A 17,215-nucleotide genomic window follows, 5' to 3' on the forward strand; every position below is an offset into this window, starting at 1 on the left:
GTAATGCTTAACCCCTTCACCAATCCACCCAATAGTCCTGTTTGGTATTACAAATAAATGAGCTCTGAATCTGACCATGCAGGGACCATTGTCCCAAAACTTCTGTCAGCCATGCCTCAGAAAATATATTGGTATCTTTGTCATTACTGATGCTTCCACATCACCCCACCCCACAGCCTCACCCTCCCCCACCCCACCAGATAAGAACTCAACACAGCTTTTAATTTGTAGTACCTGGAACGAAGACTGAAAAGGCCTCATGGAAAGCAGCTCCTTCTCCATTCTTCTCTTCATCCCAGGGTATAGAATGTTTCCGCCAGTAAGGAATACATTTTGTACAAGTTCATCTTGCTCCTTCTTGGAATATCTGCAGAATTAAAGGTGGTGTATTTTATTTTTGCAACTCTGTGCTGCATTCTTCAACTTTTCAACCCTGTCTAGAATGGCCATGCAAGTTGGGGGATACAAAATGCTGGAGGGACACAGGAGGTGAGGCAGCATCAATGGAGAGGAATGAACAATCAATGTTTCAAGCTGAGACCCTTCATCAGGCCTTCATGAATCCTGATGAAGGGTCTCAGCTCGAAACATCTACTGTTGTACTCTTTTCCATAGAAAAGCTGCCTGATCCGCTGAGTTCCTTAAGCATTGTGTGTGTTACTCTGCATTTCCAGCATCTGCAGAATCCCTTGTGTTTATACTGGCATTGGCTTTCTCAGTGGATCCCTCCCAAAGCTGTGCTGAAAGTGGACCCACAGCTGAGTTGTTTCTTCTTAAAGACTGCGATCTCAGAGCATTAAGAGACCAGATGGAGCTGTACAAGGCTATGACACGTTTAGATTTAGCTGTTGGATAGCAGCTGTCCCCATCAACAGATGGTTCAAGGACCGAGCAGAGCAGATTCAAAGTAATTAGCAAAAGGCACACAGGAAATATGAGGAAAAGCATTAAAAAGTCAATGATCTGGAACTTGGCTTGCAAAGAGGGGAGAAAAAGGCAAAGGGTCTTTCAGGAAGGAAAGAGATAAGAGCTTGAAGGAAAATAATATACAGCACCACAAGGAAAGAACAGTAACGGGGCTGACTGATTTGCTCTACAATGGACTGGATGACCTTTCATCCGAGGGATCATCTCATGAATCTTCTCTGGACCCCCTTCAATGCCAGCACATCCTTTCTTAGACAAAAAAATGGTGATGGACTTTAGGAAGACCAAGCCTGCACTGCTCCTTGTTATTATTGATGGTGAAGATGTGGTGAGGACCTACAAGTATCTGAGGGTACCTTTGAACCTTCTTTAGCAGCAATAATCTCCACCAAATGCTTCCTGTAGCTGTTGATCAGACTTAGACAACAGCAAGGAGGAATTTTAGATGATTACACCATACAAAAATGTTTCAGTTTATCAATATTTCTGGGATACCTTGCATGAACAGCCCACCTCTGGTCTTGCCACAGCATCTCAATTGGGTTAAAGTCTGCTCACTGACTTAGCCTTTCCAAAACACAAATTTTCTTCTTTGTAAACCATTCTGTTGTTGATTTACTCGTGTTTCGATCATTGTCTTGTTGCATCATACAACATCCTTTAAGCTTCAGGTGGCGGATGGCTATCCTGACATCCTCCTGCAAAATGTCTTGATATAATTTTGAATTCTTTGTTCCCTCAACGATTGCAAGCTGTCCAGGCCCTGAGGCAGCAAAACAGCTCCAAACTACAATGCTCCTTCCGACATGCTTCACAGCTGGGATGAGGTTGGAATACCGTGCCCTTTTTCCTCCAAATCCTAGAGCTGTGCATTTCTGCCAAAAAGTTCAACATTTGACTCATCCTCCCTTTAGAATAGTTCATCTTTGGAATGTATCTTTCCTACTGTGCCTTCCAAATTTTCCCCATAAACACCAGCCACTGTTGTTCTGTCATCATCCCGGCTAGTGTCCACATCCAATCAGCTTTGGCCATCTCCTGTCTCATGCCTCTGTAATTCTCTTTACTGTAATACTGATACATTATATTTAATTTTATCCTTCTCAAACTGCAGGGTGAATTCTATCATATTTTGATCACTGCCTCATAAGGGTTCCTTTACCTTAAACTTCCAAATCAAATCTGTGTCATTACATAACACCCAATCCAGAAGTGCCATTGACCTGATGGGATCAACCACATGCTCCTCTAAAAAGCCATCTCATAAGCATTCTGCAAATTCCCTCTCTTGAGATTCAGCACCAAACGGATTTTCACAATCTACCTGCAGAATGAAATCCCCCAGGACTATCATATTTACATTCCTTTTCTATTTCCTGTTGTAATTTGTAGCCCACATCCTGGCTACTGTTCAGAGGACTCTATGTAACCCCCATCAATGTCTTTTTAACTTTGCAGTTTCTTAACTTTAGGATTCTACATCTTCTGACGCCATTGCCACCACCCTCCACCTGGCCCTAACCCACCTGGACAAAAAAGACACATACGTTCGGATGCTGTTCATAGACTTCAGTTCAGCATTCAACACAATCATCCCTCAGAAACTGATTGGAAAGCTGAGCCTACTGGGTCTGAACACCTCCCTCTGCAACTGGATCCTAGACTTCCTGACTGGGAGACCTCAGTCAGTCCAGATCGGGAGCAGCATCTCCAACACCATCACACTGAGCACGGGGGCTCCCCAGGGCTGTGTGCTCAGTCCACTGCTGTTCACTCTGCTGACCCACGACTGTGTTGCAACACACAGCTCGAACCATATCATCAAGTTCACCGATGACACGACTGTGTTGGGTCTCATCAACAAGAACAACAAGTCAACTAACAGCTTGCAGCGGCTAACGGACTGGTGCAGAGCCGACAACCTGTCCTTAATGTGAACAAAACAAAAGAGATGGTTGTTGACTTCAGGAGGGCACAGAGCGACCACTCCCCACTGAATATCGACGGCTCCTCGGTAGAGATCATAAACAGCACCAAATTTCTTGGTGTTCACCTGACGGAGAATCTCACCTGGTCCCTCAACACCAGCACCATAGCAAAGAAAGCCCAGCAGCGTCACTACTTTCTGCGAAGGCTGAGGAAAGTCCATCTCTCACCCCCCATCCTCACCATATTCTACAGGGGTTGTATTGAGAGCATCCTGAACAGCTGCATCACTGCCTGGTTTGGAAATTGCACCATCTCGGATCACAAGACCCTGCAGCGGATAGTGAGGTCAGCTGAGAAGATCATTGAGGTCTCTCTTCCCGCCATCACAGACATTTACACTACACGCTACATCTGCAAATGAAACAGCATTATGAAGGACCCCATGCACCCCTCATACAATCTCTTCTCCCTCCTGCCATCTGGGAAAAGGCTCCGAAGCAATCGGGCTCTCACGGCCAGACTATGTAACTGTTTCTTCCCCCAAGCTATCAGACTCCTCAATACACGAAGCCTGGACTGACACCTTGCCCTATTGTCCTGTTTATTATTTACTATAATGCCTGCACTGTTTTTGTGTACTTTATGTACTCCTGTGTAGGTCTGTAGTCTAGTGTAGCTTTCTCTTGTGTTTTTTTTATTATGTAGTTCAGTCTAGTTTTTGTAACATGGTCCTGACATGGACATATGGACACCAGGGTCCTGAAAAACGTTGTCTCATTTTTACTATGTACTGTACCAGCAGTTATGGTCGAAATGACAATAAAAGTGACTTGACTTTAGTCCCAGTTTTCATCACTTTTTTTTGATTTTGGACCATTGTTACACTTTAATTCATCCAACTGACTGCAATTTTACCCTATTATTTACCTGTTCTTCTTCATAGTCTCACTACACATTGCACTGCATCTAGTTGTACACCAACTGCCCCATCCTTAGCCTTATCATTCCTTTTCCCACCCCGCTGCCAAATTAATTTAAAACCCAGCTGTAACAAGACTATTGGTCCCCCTCAGGTTCAGCGGTAACCTGTCCTTTTTGTACAGGTCATACTTTCCCAAGAAATCCCAATAAGCCAGAAATCTGAAAGCCTGCCCCTTGCACCAATTCCTCAGCCGCACATTCACCTGCCAAATTATTCTATTCTTACCCTCACTGGCATGTGGCACAGGCAGCAATCCAGATCCTGAATGTCCTGCTTTTCAGCTTTCGCTCTAATTCTCTATATTCTCTCTTCAGGACCTCCTCCCTTTTCCTACCTGTGTTGTTGGTACCATGATTTCTAGCTGTTCACCCTTCCCCCTTTGGAATGGAGTGGACTGAATCCAAAACGTCTCTAACACTGGTACCCAGGAGGCAACATACTAAACTGGTGTCTCTTTCACATCCACAGAATCTGCTTTCTGCTCCTCTATGAAACTCCCTATCACTACAGCACTCATCTCCCCCCTTCCCTTCTGAGCCACAGAGGCAGATTCAATGCCAGAAACCAGGATGCCAGAACCTTCCTTCTGGTAGGTTCCCCTGAAACTGCACAACCCCCTCCCCCCGACAGTGTCTAAAGTGTCTATTGCTGGGAACAGCCAAAAGGGTACTCTGCACTGGCTGCCTATTCCATCTCCTGACAATCACCCAAGTACCTCCCTTTTGTAACCTAGGGGTGCCGACCTCCCTGCAGCTCCTGCTGTCACCTCCTCATTCTCCCATATGAGCTGAAGGTCATCCAGCTGCAGTTCCAGTTCCTTGACTGGGTCTCTGAAGAGCTGCAGCTTGATGCACTTCGTGCAGATGTAGTTATCAGGGAGACGACTGTGGGTCTTCCAGATTTGTCACATATCACACAGGGAACATTCCACTACATGAGAAGGGTCTCGGCCCGAAACTTCGACAGTGCTTCTCCCTACAGATGCTGCCTGGCCTGCTTGTTCCACCAGCATTTTGTGTGTTTTGTTTGAACATTCCACTACCTCCGGATCCATTCTCAGCACTCTCGCTATGTACTAGCAAAAAAAAACTTACTAGAAACTTTCTTACTTTGAACCTCCACCTTTTCTCGCCCAAGCCTGTTGAGCCAAAGCTGGACCACTCCCAACAATGGCTGCTCTGAATCACAACTGAACCACTTGATCATATCTGTGCGCTTTTATGCATGGAGTTGATGCCACATGATTGTCTTATTAGATATTTTCATTAACAAGGTGTACAGGTGTTCCCAATAAAGTGGCCATTAAGTGTATATAGTACCCACTGGCTGCTTGTGATAATTTGAAGCATACATTTTCCTGTTTCCTGTCCATCAACACATTCCCTCTTCCCTATTTCCCTTTGTCAGCAGACCCGATCTTTGTCCTTTAGAAAGACAGTAGATGAGTGGGAAGAAAGATAATCATGTCTTTGTGTCCTATGTCTCACCATACAATTCACACATCACCTGTCCCTGCTGATCTTGGCTAAGCAAGACCTTGATATGAAAATATTTTTCTTCACTAACAAACACCTCCATGGCCACTTCTATTTTTAACTCCACTCTCATTCAGCCCCAAAAGCTTCAGATGTCTGTGCCTCTCTAACTCTGGCAATTGGCTCCCATTTCCCCCCCCCCCCCCCCAAACACTCCACATTTTAAAGTACAGGTTAGTAGGTTAAATTGATCACATGGGTGTAATTAAGTGGTGTGGGCTTGTTGGCCTGGAAGAACCTGTTACCATGATGTATCTCTAAATAAAATAAAGAGAAATCTCATCTTTTGAGCCTGCTTCAGTATTTATTTATGGGTGGCATGGTAGCATAGCGCTATTACAGTGTCAGCAACCCAGGTTCCCTTCCGCCACTGTCTGTAAGGAGCTTGTATATTCTCCTCACGACCGTGTGGGCTTCCTCTGGGTGCTCTGGTTTCCTCCCACATTCCAAAGACATGGCAGTTAGTAAGTTCATTGGGCATTGTAGACTGTCTTATAATTGGGCTAGTGTTAAATAGGTGGATTATAGGTGGCGTATAGAAGTGGGAGGGAGGGACAAGGCAGTGGCTGGTGCGTATTAGGTGGATGGAGATGTTGGGCAAATGGAATGATGCTGGGGAGGCTCTGGAGTTGGGAGACAGCAACTGGCGGGTGACAGGTAATGACAGACAGGTGCAGAGCAAACAAGGAAACAAAAGAGTAGATGGAGCCAGGAAAGAGAAGAGGTGGGTGGAGGTGGAGACAGAAGCTGGAAGGTGATAAGTGGAAACATAGAAGGTTACAGTTGCTCCGCCAGCTATCATGAATACACTTCCTACCAACCAGTCTCCTGTAAGGACGCCATCTTGTAAGAGATTCTGCAGATGCCGGTGATCTAGAACAACACACACAAAATGCTGGAGGAAGTCAGGCAGCATGAAGAGGAATAAACAGTCGACATTTCAGGCAGAGACTCATCAGGATACCCTCCTGATGCAGGGTCTCAACCCAAAATATTGACTATCCTTTTGTCTCTACAGATGCTGCTTGACGCACCGTGTCAGTTTGCCTTTCGCTCTAGATTACAGCTCCTGCAGTCCTTTTTATTACTAAAAGCTCCAACTGTTGTCCTGGACAGAAAATGGGTTAAAGTGAAGGGCATAATAAATCTTCAAAGCAAGGTGACAGATCGATGTGGATAACTGGTGACAAAATCCCGTATCTTGCCACTACACTGGGAAATCCTGCTGCAGGCCTTGTCATAACATCTCACTCAGCAGCACAAAGATATTACAGAGATAATGATGCGTACACACCTTATGGTATTTACCACAGGGTGAATTTAAACAAAACTATTGCCAAACATGACCACACTTCTATTACGTTCTTGTAGTGTTAAATGGTTCAACAGGTTGTGAAGGACATACCTATCCAGAACGTACTGTAAAGTTTCCGCCATCCCAGACTGCTCCTCTCCTATCAAGGAGGGTTGGAAAAGAATTTCAGGAACTCTGATTCGCTCACTGCCCAGATGCAGCTGATGGTATTCTGCTAAGTTGAACATCTGTCCAACTGGCTAGATGAAAAGGTAGAAGCTGGTTATATTTATCATTGAACTATCAGGCACAGTGAAATTTTTATCCTCTTAGTGAATTCACTAGTTGAGATTATACACTGTTAGAAAACATATTTTCATGACACACTAATGCAATGACCCAAGGTGGTTATGACAAGTTCTAGACAGGCAACACAATCTGGAATCTGGAGCAAAAAAAAGATGCTGGAGGAATTTAGTGAGTCAGGCAATTTCTGTAAGGGGAAATACATATCAACACTTAGGGCTTTGATACCACTATCTGGGCCAGATGTTCCCATCCTGGGGTTCACAGACCCCTTGCTTGGCATGAAAAAAGTTCGGGAGCCAAGGTTTACAGGGTGAGGAATCAGTTCAGCCTCCTGAACTGGTGTGGATCATTTCCACTTCAACCCTGACTGGACTCTGCAACCTACAGACTTATTTTCAAGGATGGCATAACTCATGTTCTCAGTATCATTTGTTTTATTTGCACGACTTGTCTTTTTTTGCACATTGGTCGTCAGTCTGATTTCATAAATTCTATTGCATTTATTTTCATGTAAATGCCAGGAAGAAAATAAATCTCAAGGTATTTTACAGTAACATATGCATATTTTGCTAATAAATTTACTTTGATTTATGACTTTGGTTTGAAACTTGAAACGTTGACTGTCCATTTCCCTCTAAAAAAGTTGCCTGACTTAGAGTTCCTTCAGTAGCTTGTTTTTTCTCCCCAATTTTTAGACACGTCAAATATTTTAACTTGAAGCAACTTCGATGCAAATAAATGAAGGGATAGGCACAAACGAAATAATCATTTGCCTATATTTTGTGACCAAATATGAAATATTACACCTTGGTAGGTCATATGTAAAAAGACAGGACACTGTTAAAGGCAAGATCCTTAAGTGTGTGGATTAATAGAGAAATCTTGGGGTCCAAGTTCATAGCTCTGTGAAAGTGGCTACACAGGATGATAGGATGGTTAATGTGGCATATGGCAAGCTTACCTTTATTATGTCATATTTTTTTATTGGCATACAGCGTGGAACAGGCCCTTCTGCCCCTTTAAGCCAATCACTTAGTTTAATCCTAGCCTAATCATGGGACAATTTACAATGACCAACTGATAATGTCTTTGGAATGTGGGAAAAAACTGGAGCACCCGGAAGAAACCCATATGGTCATGGGGAGAACAAACAAACTCCTTATAACCAGGAGCAGGGAAGTTGAGGCAATGAGTTCAAAACTCAAGAAGCTATGTTGCATCCTTATAAAGCTCTAGTTAGGCTGCATCTGGAGTATTGTATACAGCTTTGATCACTCCATTATAGGAAAAATGTTGAGGCTTCGGAGAGGGTGCAGAAGTAGTTTACCAAGTTGTTGCCTGTACTATAGTGAGAGATTGTACAAACTAGGGTTGCTTTTCTATGGAGCGGCAGAATCTGATAGAGGTTTATAAGATTATGAGAGGCATAGATAGAGTAGGCAGCTATCATTTTTTCAAGGGTTGAAATGTCTAATACCAGAGGCATGCATTTAAGGCTGGAGAGGGTAATTTCAAAGGGTAAGTAAGGGGCAAGTATTTTTTTAATGTAAAGAGAGTGAAGGGGGCCTGAAATGCTCTGCCTAGCATGGTGGCAGAGGCAGAAACATTTAGGACTTTTAAGAGCCATTTAGACAGGCACACAAATATGAGGAGAAAAGAATAATATGGACAATATGTCAGCAGAAAGATTAGTCTAGTTAGCAAATTGATTTAATTGGTTCAGCACAACACTGTGGGCAGAAGGGTCTGTTCCTGTGCTGAACTGTTCTATATTCTAAAGAGAGAACCAAAACTTCATAAATTCACTACATATGTAAAATATTTGCAATGTGACTGTCACACCCAAGGTGTAGAAATCATGAGTAAGGAGGTGAGAATTCTGGAAATCTGAAATAACAGCACAAAATCTTGGACTCAGCGGGTCAAGCAGCATTCACGGAGGCAAATACAGTTCAGGATGACTGAGAAGTCATTAATCAAGATATATTTATTCAGTTTCTTTTCTTCATAGGTGCAGCTTCATCTGGCAGGTTTTTCTGTTTACGTAACAACAATAGTCACAATTGCATAATGGTATTAAATGCTGAGCTGTAGTCAATGAACAACATTCTGACATAAGTGTTTGTGTTGTCCAGGTGGTCTAAAGCCGTGGGGAGAGCCACTGACATTGCGTCTGCCGTTGACCTATTGTGGCAGTGTCCATTATGAAGGACCTCCAGCACCCAAGACATGCCCTTTTCTCACTGTTACCATCAGGTAGGAGGTACAGAAGCCTGAAGGCACGCACTCAGTGATTCAGGAACAGCTTCTTCCCTCCTGCCATTCGATTCCTAAATGGACATTGAACCCTTGGACACTAACTCGCTTTTTTAAAATATACAGCATTTCCATTTTTTGCACTTTTTTGATTTACTCAATATATGTATACTGTAACTGATTTACTTATTCATTATTATTTTTATTTCATTTATAATTTTTTTTGTATATTATGAATTGCATTAAACTGCTGCTGCTAAGTTAACAAATTTCACATCACATGCTGGTGACAATAAACCTGATTCTGATTCTAATATCATCCTGAGGTGTACACAAATGGAAAACATATCCTCCTGCTATTCCAACCTATAACTTGGGCTCCACACAATAAGAGACATTTGTTTAGACCAGGCATGGGCAAACTGCGGCCTGTTAAGCTTTTTAATCCGGCCCGCAGAACATGATGAAATTATATTAATAAACCTTGTTAACGGTTTTTTCCCCGCAATTCTGGCGTTTTCCCAATAGATGACGCACTCTATATACATTGACCTTTGTTGAGGTGCAGCGTATTACCCACATTTGCGCTTTACTCTTTGTTCGGCTCGACCTATTTGTGTGAACAGGCGTTCAGCGTCATGAACATCAATGAAGCCAGCCACAGATCCAAGTTAACTGACCAGCACCTCAGATCCATCCTGAGAGTCGTCACAACAAAACTAAATCCAGACTTTGATGCGCTGGCTAAAAAGGGAGACCAACAACACTGTTCCCACTGAAATTAAAAATAAGTTTCTTTGTTGTGTTATGTAAAAAATGCATTTGAAAATATTTTTTTCAATAAGCCTTACATGTTACATGTCATTTCTGTTAAGTGATGGACATGAGTAGTGTGCAGGTGCACGTATGTTCTCAAAATAAAAAATGCACTCCCGATCAAATAACGCGCTCCGCATACTGGCGCGCTGTCACTGTTCTGTCCTTGTGCTGGTCGTTGTTGAGTTTTGGCACAGGGGACAATTGAATAAGAAGGAGCAGGACAAGTAGACCTGCGTCTCCTACTGTTTTTGAAATAAAGACAGTCAGGAGGAGAGTGATGATAATAATATCTTGAAGGATAACAGAATTTTCAGTGCTTTAAAATAATAACTGTTACTATTAAAAAAAAGCTGTATTTTATTCATTTAATTTTCAGTGTTTTAAAAGTCATTTCAATAAATAGCTAAATACCATGGGACTTCAAAGACAGATATTTTGTTGTAATGCCTTTGTTCATTTTCAATTGAAATTAAAGCACATGTTTTCTACATATCCCATGATATTTTATTTTCTCTTATGAGGTGTATTACCAAAACACTCCGACCATCTGCTCCTGGTCCGGCCCCCCTGTCAAATTTTAGAACCTTTTGTGGCCCACAAGTCAAAAAGTTTGCCCACCCCTGGTTTAGACTCACTCCACCCACAGCAGCAGCAGTAGCTGGGTCAGTCACTCAACCATGTCAAAATGCAATTGTTTTGGCCATTTGTTTGTGGGAATGTCTGATTAGTGACCTTAAAGATATGATCACAAAAATATTTAATTTCCTGTAACACAGTTTTAGAGATACAGTCTAATCACTGCATCTAACCTTCACTAATGAACAAAATCGAGACACAAAGGTAAGGTGTAGCACTTATTGCCCTTAAGTCAATGAAGAAATTTCACTAACTAGCCACTTCTTATTGGAAGGAAAGCTTTAGAGGAATAATGTGGAACAACCCAGGGAAATTGAATTAATTATGTTCAAGCCAGCAAAAGGTTTCAATAAACTGAAAGGACCTTCAGTTTGGTGTGTTTCAGAGTGGTTTAGAATTTATCCGCTTTCAAGAGCATGCTACTAAAATAGCCATTCATGGGCAAGCTGACTATCCTATGAATTGAGGCTAACTCACTGGGGGTATTTAAAGAAGAACAAGCATATCAGGAATTGAGGACAGAAGGGAACTGACACAGAAGTAATAAAGTGCAAGGAGTTAAGTCATGATCATACAGTATGTCAACAGGTTTGATGGGCCAATTACTCCTACAATTTTCTTAAGTTCTTAACTGCTGCACATCAGAACTAAGCACCAAAACAAAATAAGCCAACTGCACAGTCAATTCAAGGTTATCTCATCTGTGCATTGGATGTTTGACAGTTTTTTTTAAAAAATAAATGAGTCTTTTGGGTTTCTTTGTTTTGTGGCTTTCTGTAAGGAGATCAATGTCAAGGCTAAAGGTTGTATTATGTATACATACTTTGATAATAAATGTACTTTGAACTATCAATGAGATTACAAGTAATAACCTTTGGAATGGAGTGCAAAATCATTATTTTTCTTGTAGTTTAACTTTCCTATGCTTGCTTATTATTTTTATATAATCATCCATATGTGTATAATTGTTTAGTGAATTTTCAGTAATTGTATAGCAGATTCTATATTCTTCTAGAGGTTTCTCTGCAGCCTGTCACACCACTAAATCTAACTTCCTTAGGTCACGTTTTATCACTGGAATGTGCCTTCTCTCTAATGCACTAGCTTTTGGTATGAAGACCACAACTTTTCTTTGTAGACGGTCATTTTTCATTGTTGTGAACACCCACTAAAATAGCTATTTAATTACAACATTCACACCTCATTCCTGACTTCTGAAGAACTTCAGATTAATTTATCACATGTACACGGAAACAGTGAAATGAGTTGTTTGCGATAACAAGCAACACACCCGAGGATTATACTGATGGCAGCCTGTGAGTGTGGGCGCACATTCAGAGCCAATACAGCATACCCACAATGCTCAGAACAACACAACAGATTAGAACATACCCAGCAACAAAGCAATAAATCTCTGAGTAAATATCACCAGATCAAACATAACCAATAACCAGGTATCCACTGCTTGAAGTGTAACTTGCCTAATATCATGAGCATACATTTTGAATTCTGGTACAAAAATAAGTTTCTCCACATCTGATTTTCATTTTCACGTAGGAGTGCCAATGCTCTGGATTTTATTTGAGGAATGAAACAAAGTATCTCTGTACAGCTGTGGGCCATGTGCCTAGCAAGTATTATTGAAATCATACCTGAACTACATTGGTTTGTTTTCCAAAATCATTCTGATATTCAGGGAAAAGCTGGTCCAGGTCATTCACTCCTTCCAAGTCCTCCATTGTCTGGTCACAGTTCAAAACCTGATCCAGATCAGAAACCTGAAAGCACATTTTTAACAATATGGAAGTAAAATATAAGCTTTCCCATCTTCATTGATTTGGTCATGGCCAAGCACATCTACAAGGTCAGGGCCCAAACCACCTTCTTACCAAGCATTACATAGGCACCTGGGTTAAGAAGGAGAGTGCTTAAATCAGTGGTTCCCAACGTGGGGCGTACGCCCCACAGGGGGGTAATTTGATTTTTAAGGGGGGCAATTCAAGAATGAGTTATTAAGAGAATCTTTTCTATTAAGTCTGTGTGAGTATGAGTGTGTGCGCGAGTTAATACATACGTGTATATACAGTATACATACATAAAAATACTTGTATGTACATGTGTCATTGCGTATGTACTGTATATATAGTGTATCACCATCATTACAACCATCAAATGGCTTTAATAATTAAATTAATGAATTGACTGATGTAGGAAGGAACGAATGAACAAGTCCAAACACGTAAGAAACTCGTACGAGGTCGCGCCAAAGCTGCTTTTTGCAGTAGCTTTCGGTTCTTGGTGGTGTGAAGGTGTGTACATTGTGTCATCTCTTTTAAACGGTGTATCTGTCTTGGTATGCTGTAGAAGTGAATCGGCATTGTTTTATTTATTATTATTATTATTTTAATATCATTTAATGTTCTTTTTTTTAATAATTTCTCAGTAATTTCTTCCTCAGAACTTTAACAGTCCTTTGGTTCTTTTCTTTTTCTCTTTCATGAATGCCATGTTCTTTGGAAGCTTGTTTAAACCAAGTTAATGGTCTTTTAGGCTTCCTCCAGGTGAATAGGAGTTCACTTTTTGAATAATAAGAATTATATATCACCACAGGGGGCATCAGGATTTTAGAGGTGATTAGGTGGGGCATGGCCAAAAAAAGGTTGGGAACCACTGGCTTAAATGAAGCAATAGATGTATTAGTACAGTGGAGGATTTGTTGTTCATACAGAATTCATTCACATCTGGTATTGTGCATTGAATAAGCTAACTTGGCACAGTAAACTTGTGCATGGTATTCTGGACCTAGATAAACCACATCTGTTATATGGCAAACAGATCCAATCTCCACAAAGACAGAAGTACTGCATAAGGTGAAAAAAAAATAACTAGGTTTACCATAAGATAAAACAGACACATACTTTTCTCCCTCTGAAGAAGAGTCAAAAGAGTAACTCAGCAGGGGTCTACAACAAAATGAAAAAGGATTGATGGAGTTTTCAATGTAGACAACCTATCACCATTTCTGATTAAAATAAGAAATAGGCACATAAATACTCAGCACCTATGCTCTGTTCACCAGAAAAAACAGCATCTCCATTGGCCACCCATTTTAATTCCACTTCCCATTCCATATGTCCATCCATGACCTCCTCTGCTATCACAATAAGGCCACACTCAGGATGAAGGAACAACACCTTATATTCTGTCTGGGTAGCCTCCAACCTGATGGCATGAACATCGATTTCTCCAACTTCCAGTAACGCTCCCCCACCACCCCCACCATTCCTTATTCCCATTTCCCTCTCTCACCTTACCTCCTTGCCTGCCCATCACCTCCCTCTGGTGCTCCTCCCCCTTCTCCTTCTTCCACAGCCTTCTGTCCTCTCCTATTAGATTCCCCCTTCTCCAGCCCTGTATCTCTTTTACCAATCAACTTCCCAGCTCTTTACTTCACCCCTCCTGGTTTCACCTATCACCTTGTGTTTCTCTCTCCCCTCCCCCTCACTCCTCATCTTTTTTTCTTCAGACCTGATGAAGGGTCTTGGACTGAAAAGTCAACTACACTCTCTTTTCCATAGATGCTGCCTGGCCTGCTGAGTTTTTTCAGTATTTTGCTCATTAATCTAATCAGCCAATCATGTGGCAGCAACTCCATGGATAAAAGCATGCAGATAAGATCAAAAGGTTCAATTGCTGTCCAGACTAAACATCAGAATGGGGATGAAACGTGATCCAAGTCACCTTGACCTTGGAATGACTGTTCCTGCTAAACGGGGTGGTTTGAGTATCTCAGAAACTGCTGATCTCCTGGGAATTTCCTGTACAACACTCTCTAGAGTTTACAAAGAATGGTGCCAAAACAAAAAAGAAAACAGCTAGTAATCACTAGTTCTGTGGGTAAAAACATTTTGTTAAAGAGAGGTGTCAGTGGAGAATGGCCAGACTATTTCAAGACAATGTAGCGATGTGCTACACACGGCGCTGAAAATAACGACACGCAGTCGGTAAGTCGTTTCGAGACTAGTTTATTCAAACTTTGCGGCACTGGCATTTAATCCCTAGTGCCTGCCCTCTCTGGGTGGAAATGACGTCAGAGGTGCATTACCAAAGTCTCCCCCCGTGCGCTGGCTATTTGTGAGCCGGTTCGCCTGTGCAGAAAGTGGGTCGCCACAACAACATGAAGGCAACAGTAACTCAAATAACCACGGTGTTACAACAGTGGTGTGTAGAAGAGCATCTCTGAACATACATCGTTCCTTGAAGCAGATGGGCTACAGCAGCGGAAGACCATGTATGTATAGTAATTGGCCACAGGCTGTATCTAATAAAGTGGCCACTATGTGTACAGTCATAGAGTTAAAGGCTTGCAGCAAAGAAAGTTTCTTTGGCCTATCAAATCCATGCCATCCACTGACCACCTTTTTACACTGATCCCATTTTATTCTCCCTGCACACACATCAACTTCCCCCTAGATCAGGAGTTCCCAATCTGGAGTCTGTGGACCCCTTGGCATAAAAAAGGTTGCGAACTGCTGCCCCAGATCTCACTACTCCAACACACATGAGGGGTTAATTAACCTACCAACCTGCAAGTATTTGGCATGTGGGAGAGTACTGGAGTACCTGGAGGAAATTCAAGCAGTAAGTAAGAGGTCCTGAACAAGCCCCACTGTTCATAAATGCTGAGGTAGTGGGAAGGGTCTCCGGTTTCAAGTTTTTGGTGATGAATATCACTGAGAAGCTCTCTTGGTCTGGCAACACAACCTCGATAGTAATGAAGGCACAACAGCAATTATACTACCTGAGGTGCTTAAGGAGAGGTAATCTGCCCTAAAGGTTGCTGGCCAACTTTTAGCAATCAGTGATAGAGAGCATACCAACATATATAATGACAGTGTGGTGTTCTAGCTGCAGCAAGACAAAGCACTTTGATTAGGTCTGCTCAGCACATCATTGGGACTCAACTACCAGACCGGGAGATAATCTACAACTTTCGATGCCTACAGTGCACTCATAATATTATTAAAGATCCACCCCATCCTGGACACCGTCTGTTCAATCTCCTGCCATCTGGCAGGAGATGCAGCAACATCTTAGCCAAACAGTAAGAGTGAAAACGGCTTTTTCCCTGAGGGCTGCTGTGCAGCTGAATAATGCTACACCCGGCTTGCCAATGGTCTTTGAGCGTCATGGACTATTGAAGCCATTTATTGCATGTAAATATGGACTTGTTTTTTTTTAAAAGCTCCCCTGCATGCATTGTCAATATCTATTTTGCACTGACTGGAGTAGCATCGCGATCTTGTTGTCTTGAGCAATAACATTAAAGTTCTATTCTCATGGGAAGAATGTGCAAAATCCACAGAGACAGCACCCGAGATCAAGTTTGAAATCAATTCTCTGCGCTGTGCGGCAGCACCTTTACCAGTTGAACCACTGTGCATGACAAGTCATACCAAATTCAGTAAGGAATTTAGAAGAACCTTCTTTAGCCATGAACTCAACACTGCAGATGAATTTAAAGCCATACATAAAAGGTCTACTTGGTTATAAATTTAACTACAGCTCATCCAAATAGAACTCAAACTCGCAGCATCTCTACACTGGACAATTACTCCAAGCACGACCTCCAGTACACTGTCAATCTGTTTGAGGATTAAATGCTAAACAGTGATCAAGGGAGTGCATATAGTAACACCAAATCTTTCTGATATGGATAAAGGACTCAGCTGACACAGCAAGGCCCAAAATCATCCATGGACGAGCATTAGCAATTGAAATCCAAAATTCGAAAACCCTTGAAATATGAATGGAAAATTCCACAAGGCGCTGAGAAGGTTCTCATGCAACAGCGACAGTTCTGAGAAGTGAGCAGAAGTTAATGAACATTAGAAAAACACTGCATAAAGCGAAAAGTGAAGATCTCGAATTTGTATTGAGAGAGTGGATTTGTCAGTGGAGTGAACATATGCTGCTTAACTGTATGCTGATCATGAAATAAGAAAAGATCTATCCCGACAAACTGAAAATTGAAGGCAATTGTGAATATTTAGTAGGCTGGTTGCAGAAATTTAAGAAAAGGTATTGCATTAAATTTTTGAAGATTTGTGGTGATAAAGCATTAATATTCTGAATCTAGATAGATCTAGATGAAAATCTAATGTACTGAAAGGCTGCATCAGTACATATGTGTGATGAACAAGTACAAGACAAAGACTGTTTACCGGGGACACACAAATTCAGAGTCAGAAATGAAAGTGACCCCAAGCTACCCCTTTATATATCATAACACTTCTGGCCCCAGGCATTTCCGATAAGGGGTACTCAACTTTTATTACCCAGAGCGTGATACTTTAAATTGGGGGCTACTGTGAGTGACCATTCCATCATGGCTGATTTATTATCTGTCTCAACCCCATCCTCTTGCCTGCTTCCCGTAACCTTAGAAGCCCTTAAGAGTTCATCAATCTCTGTTTCATATATAGCCAATGTCTTGGACTCCATAGCTGTCTATGGCAACGAATTCCA

General features: G+C 41.9%; 1 protein-coding gene across 2 annotated transcripts in view; it reads right to left on the reverse strand.

Annotated features, from left to right (window-relative positions):
- The window catches only part of actr5 (actin related protein 5), an 84,866-nt gene that overhangs the window by 4,378 nt on the left and 63,273 nt on the right, over positions 1–17,215 (reverse strand). For both annotated transcript variants that reach the window (XM_059980848.1, XM_059980847.1), the window contains 3 exons: positions 12,340–12,465; positions 6,779–6,927; positions 235–367 (listed from right to left, as the gene is read on the reverse strand). In XM_059980848.1, the coding sequence (XP_059836831.1) occupies positions 235–367; positions 6,779–6,927; positions 12,340–12,465 (408 nt within the window). The remainder of the gene's footprint in view (positions 1–234; positions 368–6,778; positions 6,928–12,339; positions 12,466–17,215) is intronic.

This window comes from Hypanus sabinus, chromosome 9, assembly GCF_030144855.1.
Source record: "Hypanus sabinus isolate sHypSab1 chromosome 9, sHypSab1.hap1, whole genome shotgun sequence".
Classification (NCBI taxonomy): domain Eukaryota; kingdom Metazoa; phylum Chordata; class Chondrichthyes; order Myliobatiformes; family Dasyatidae; genus Hypanus; species Hypanus sabinus.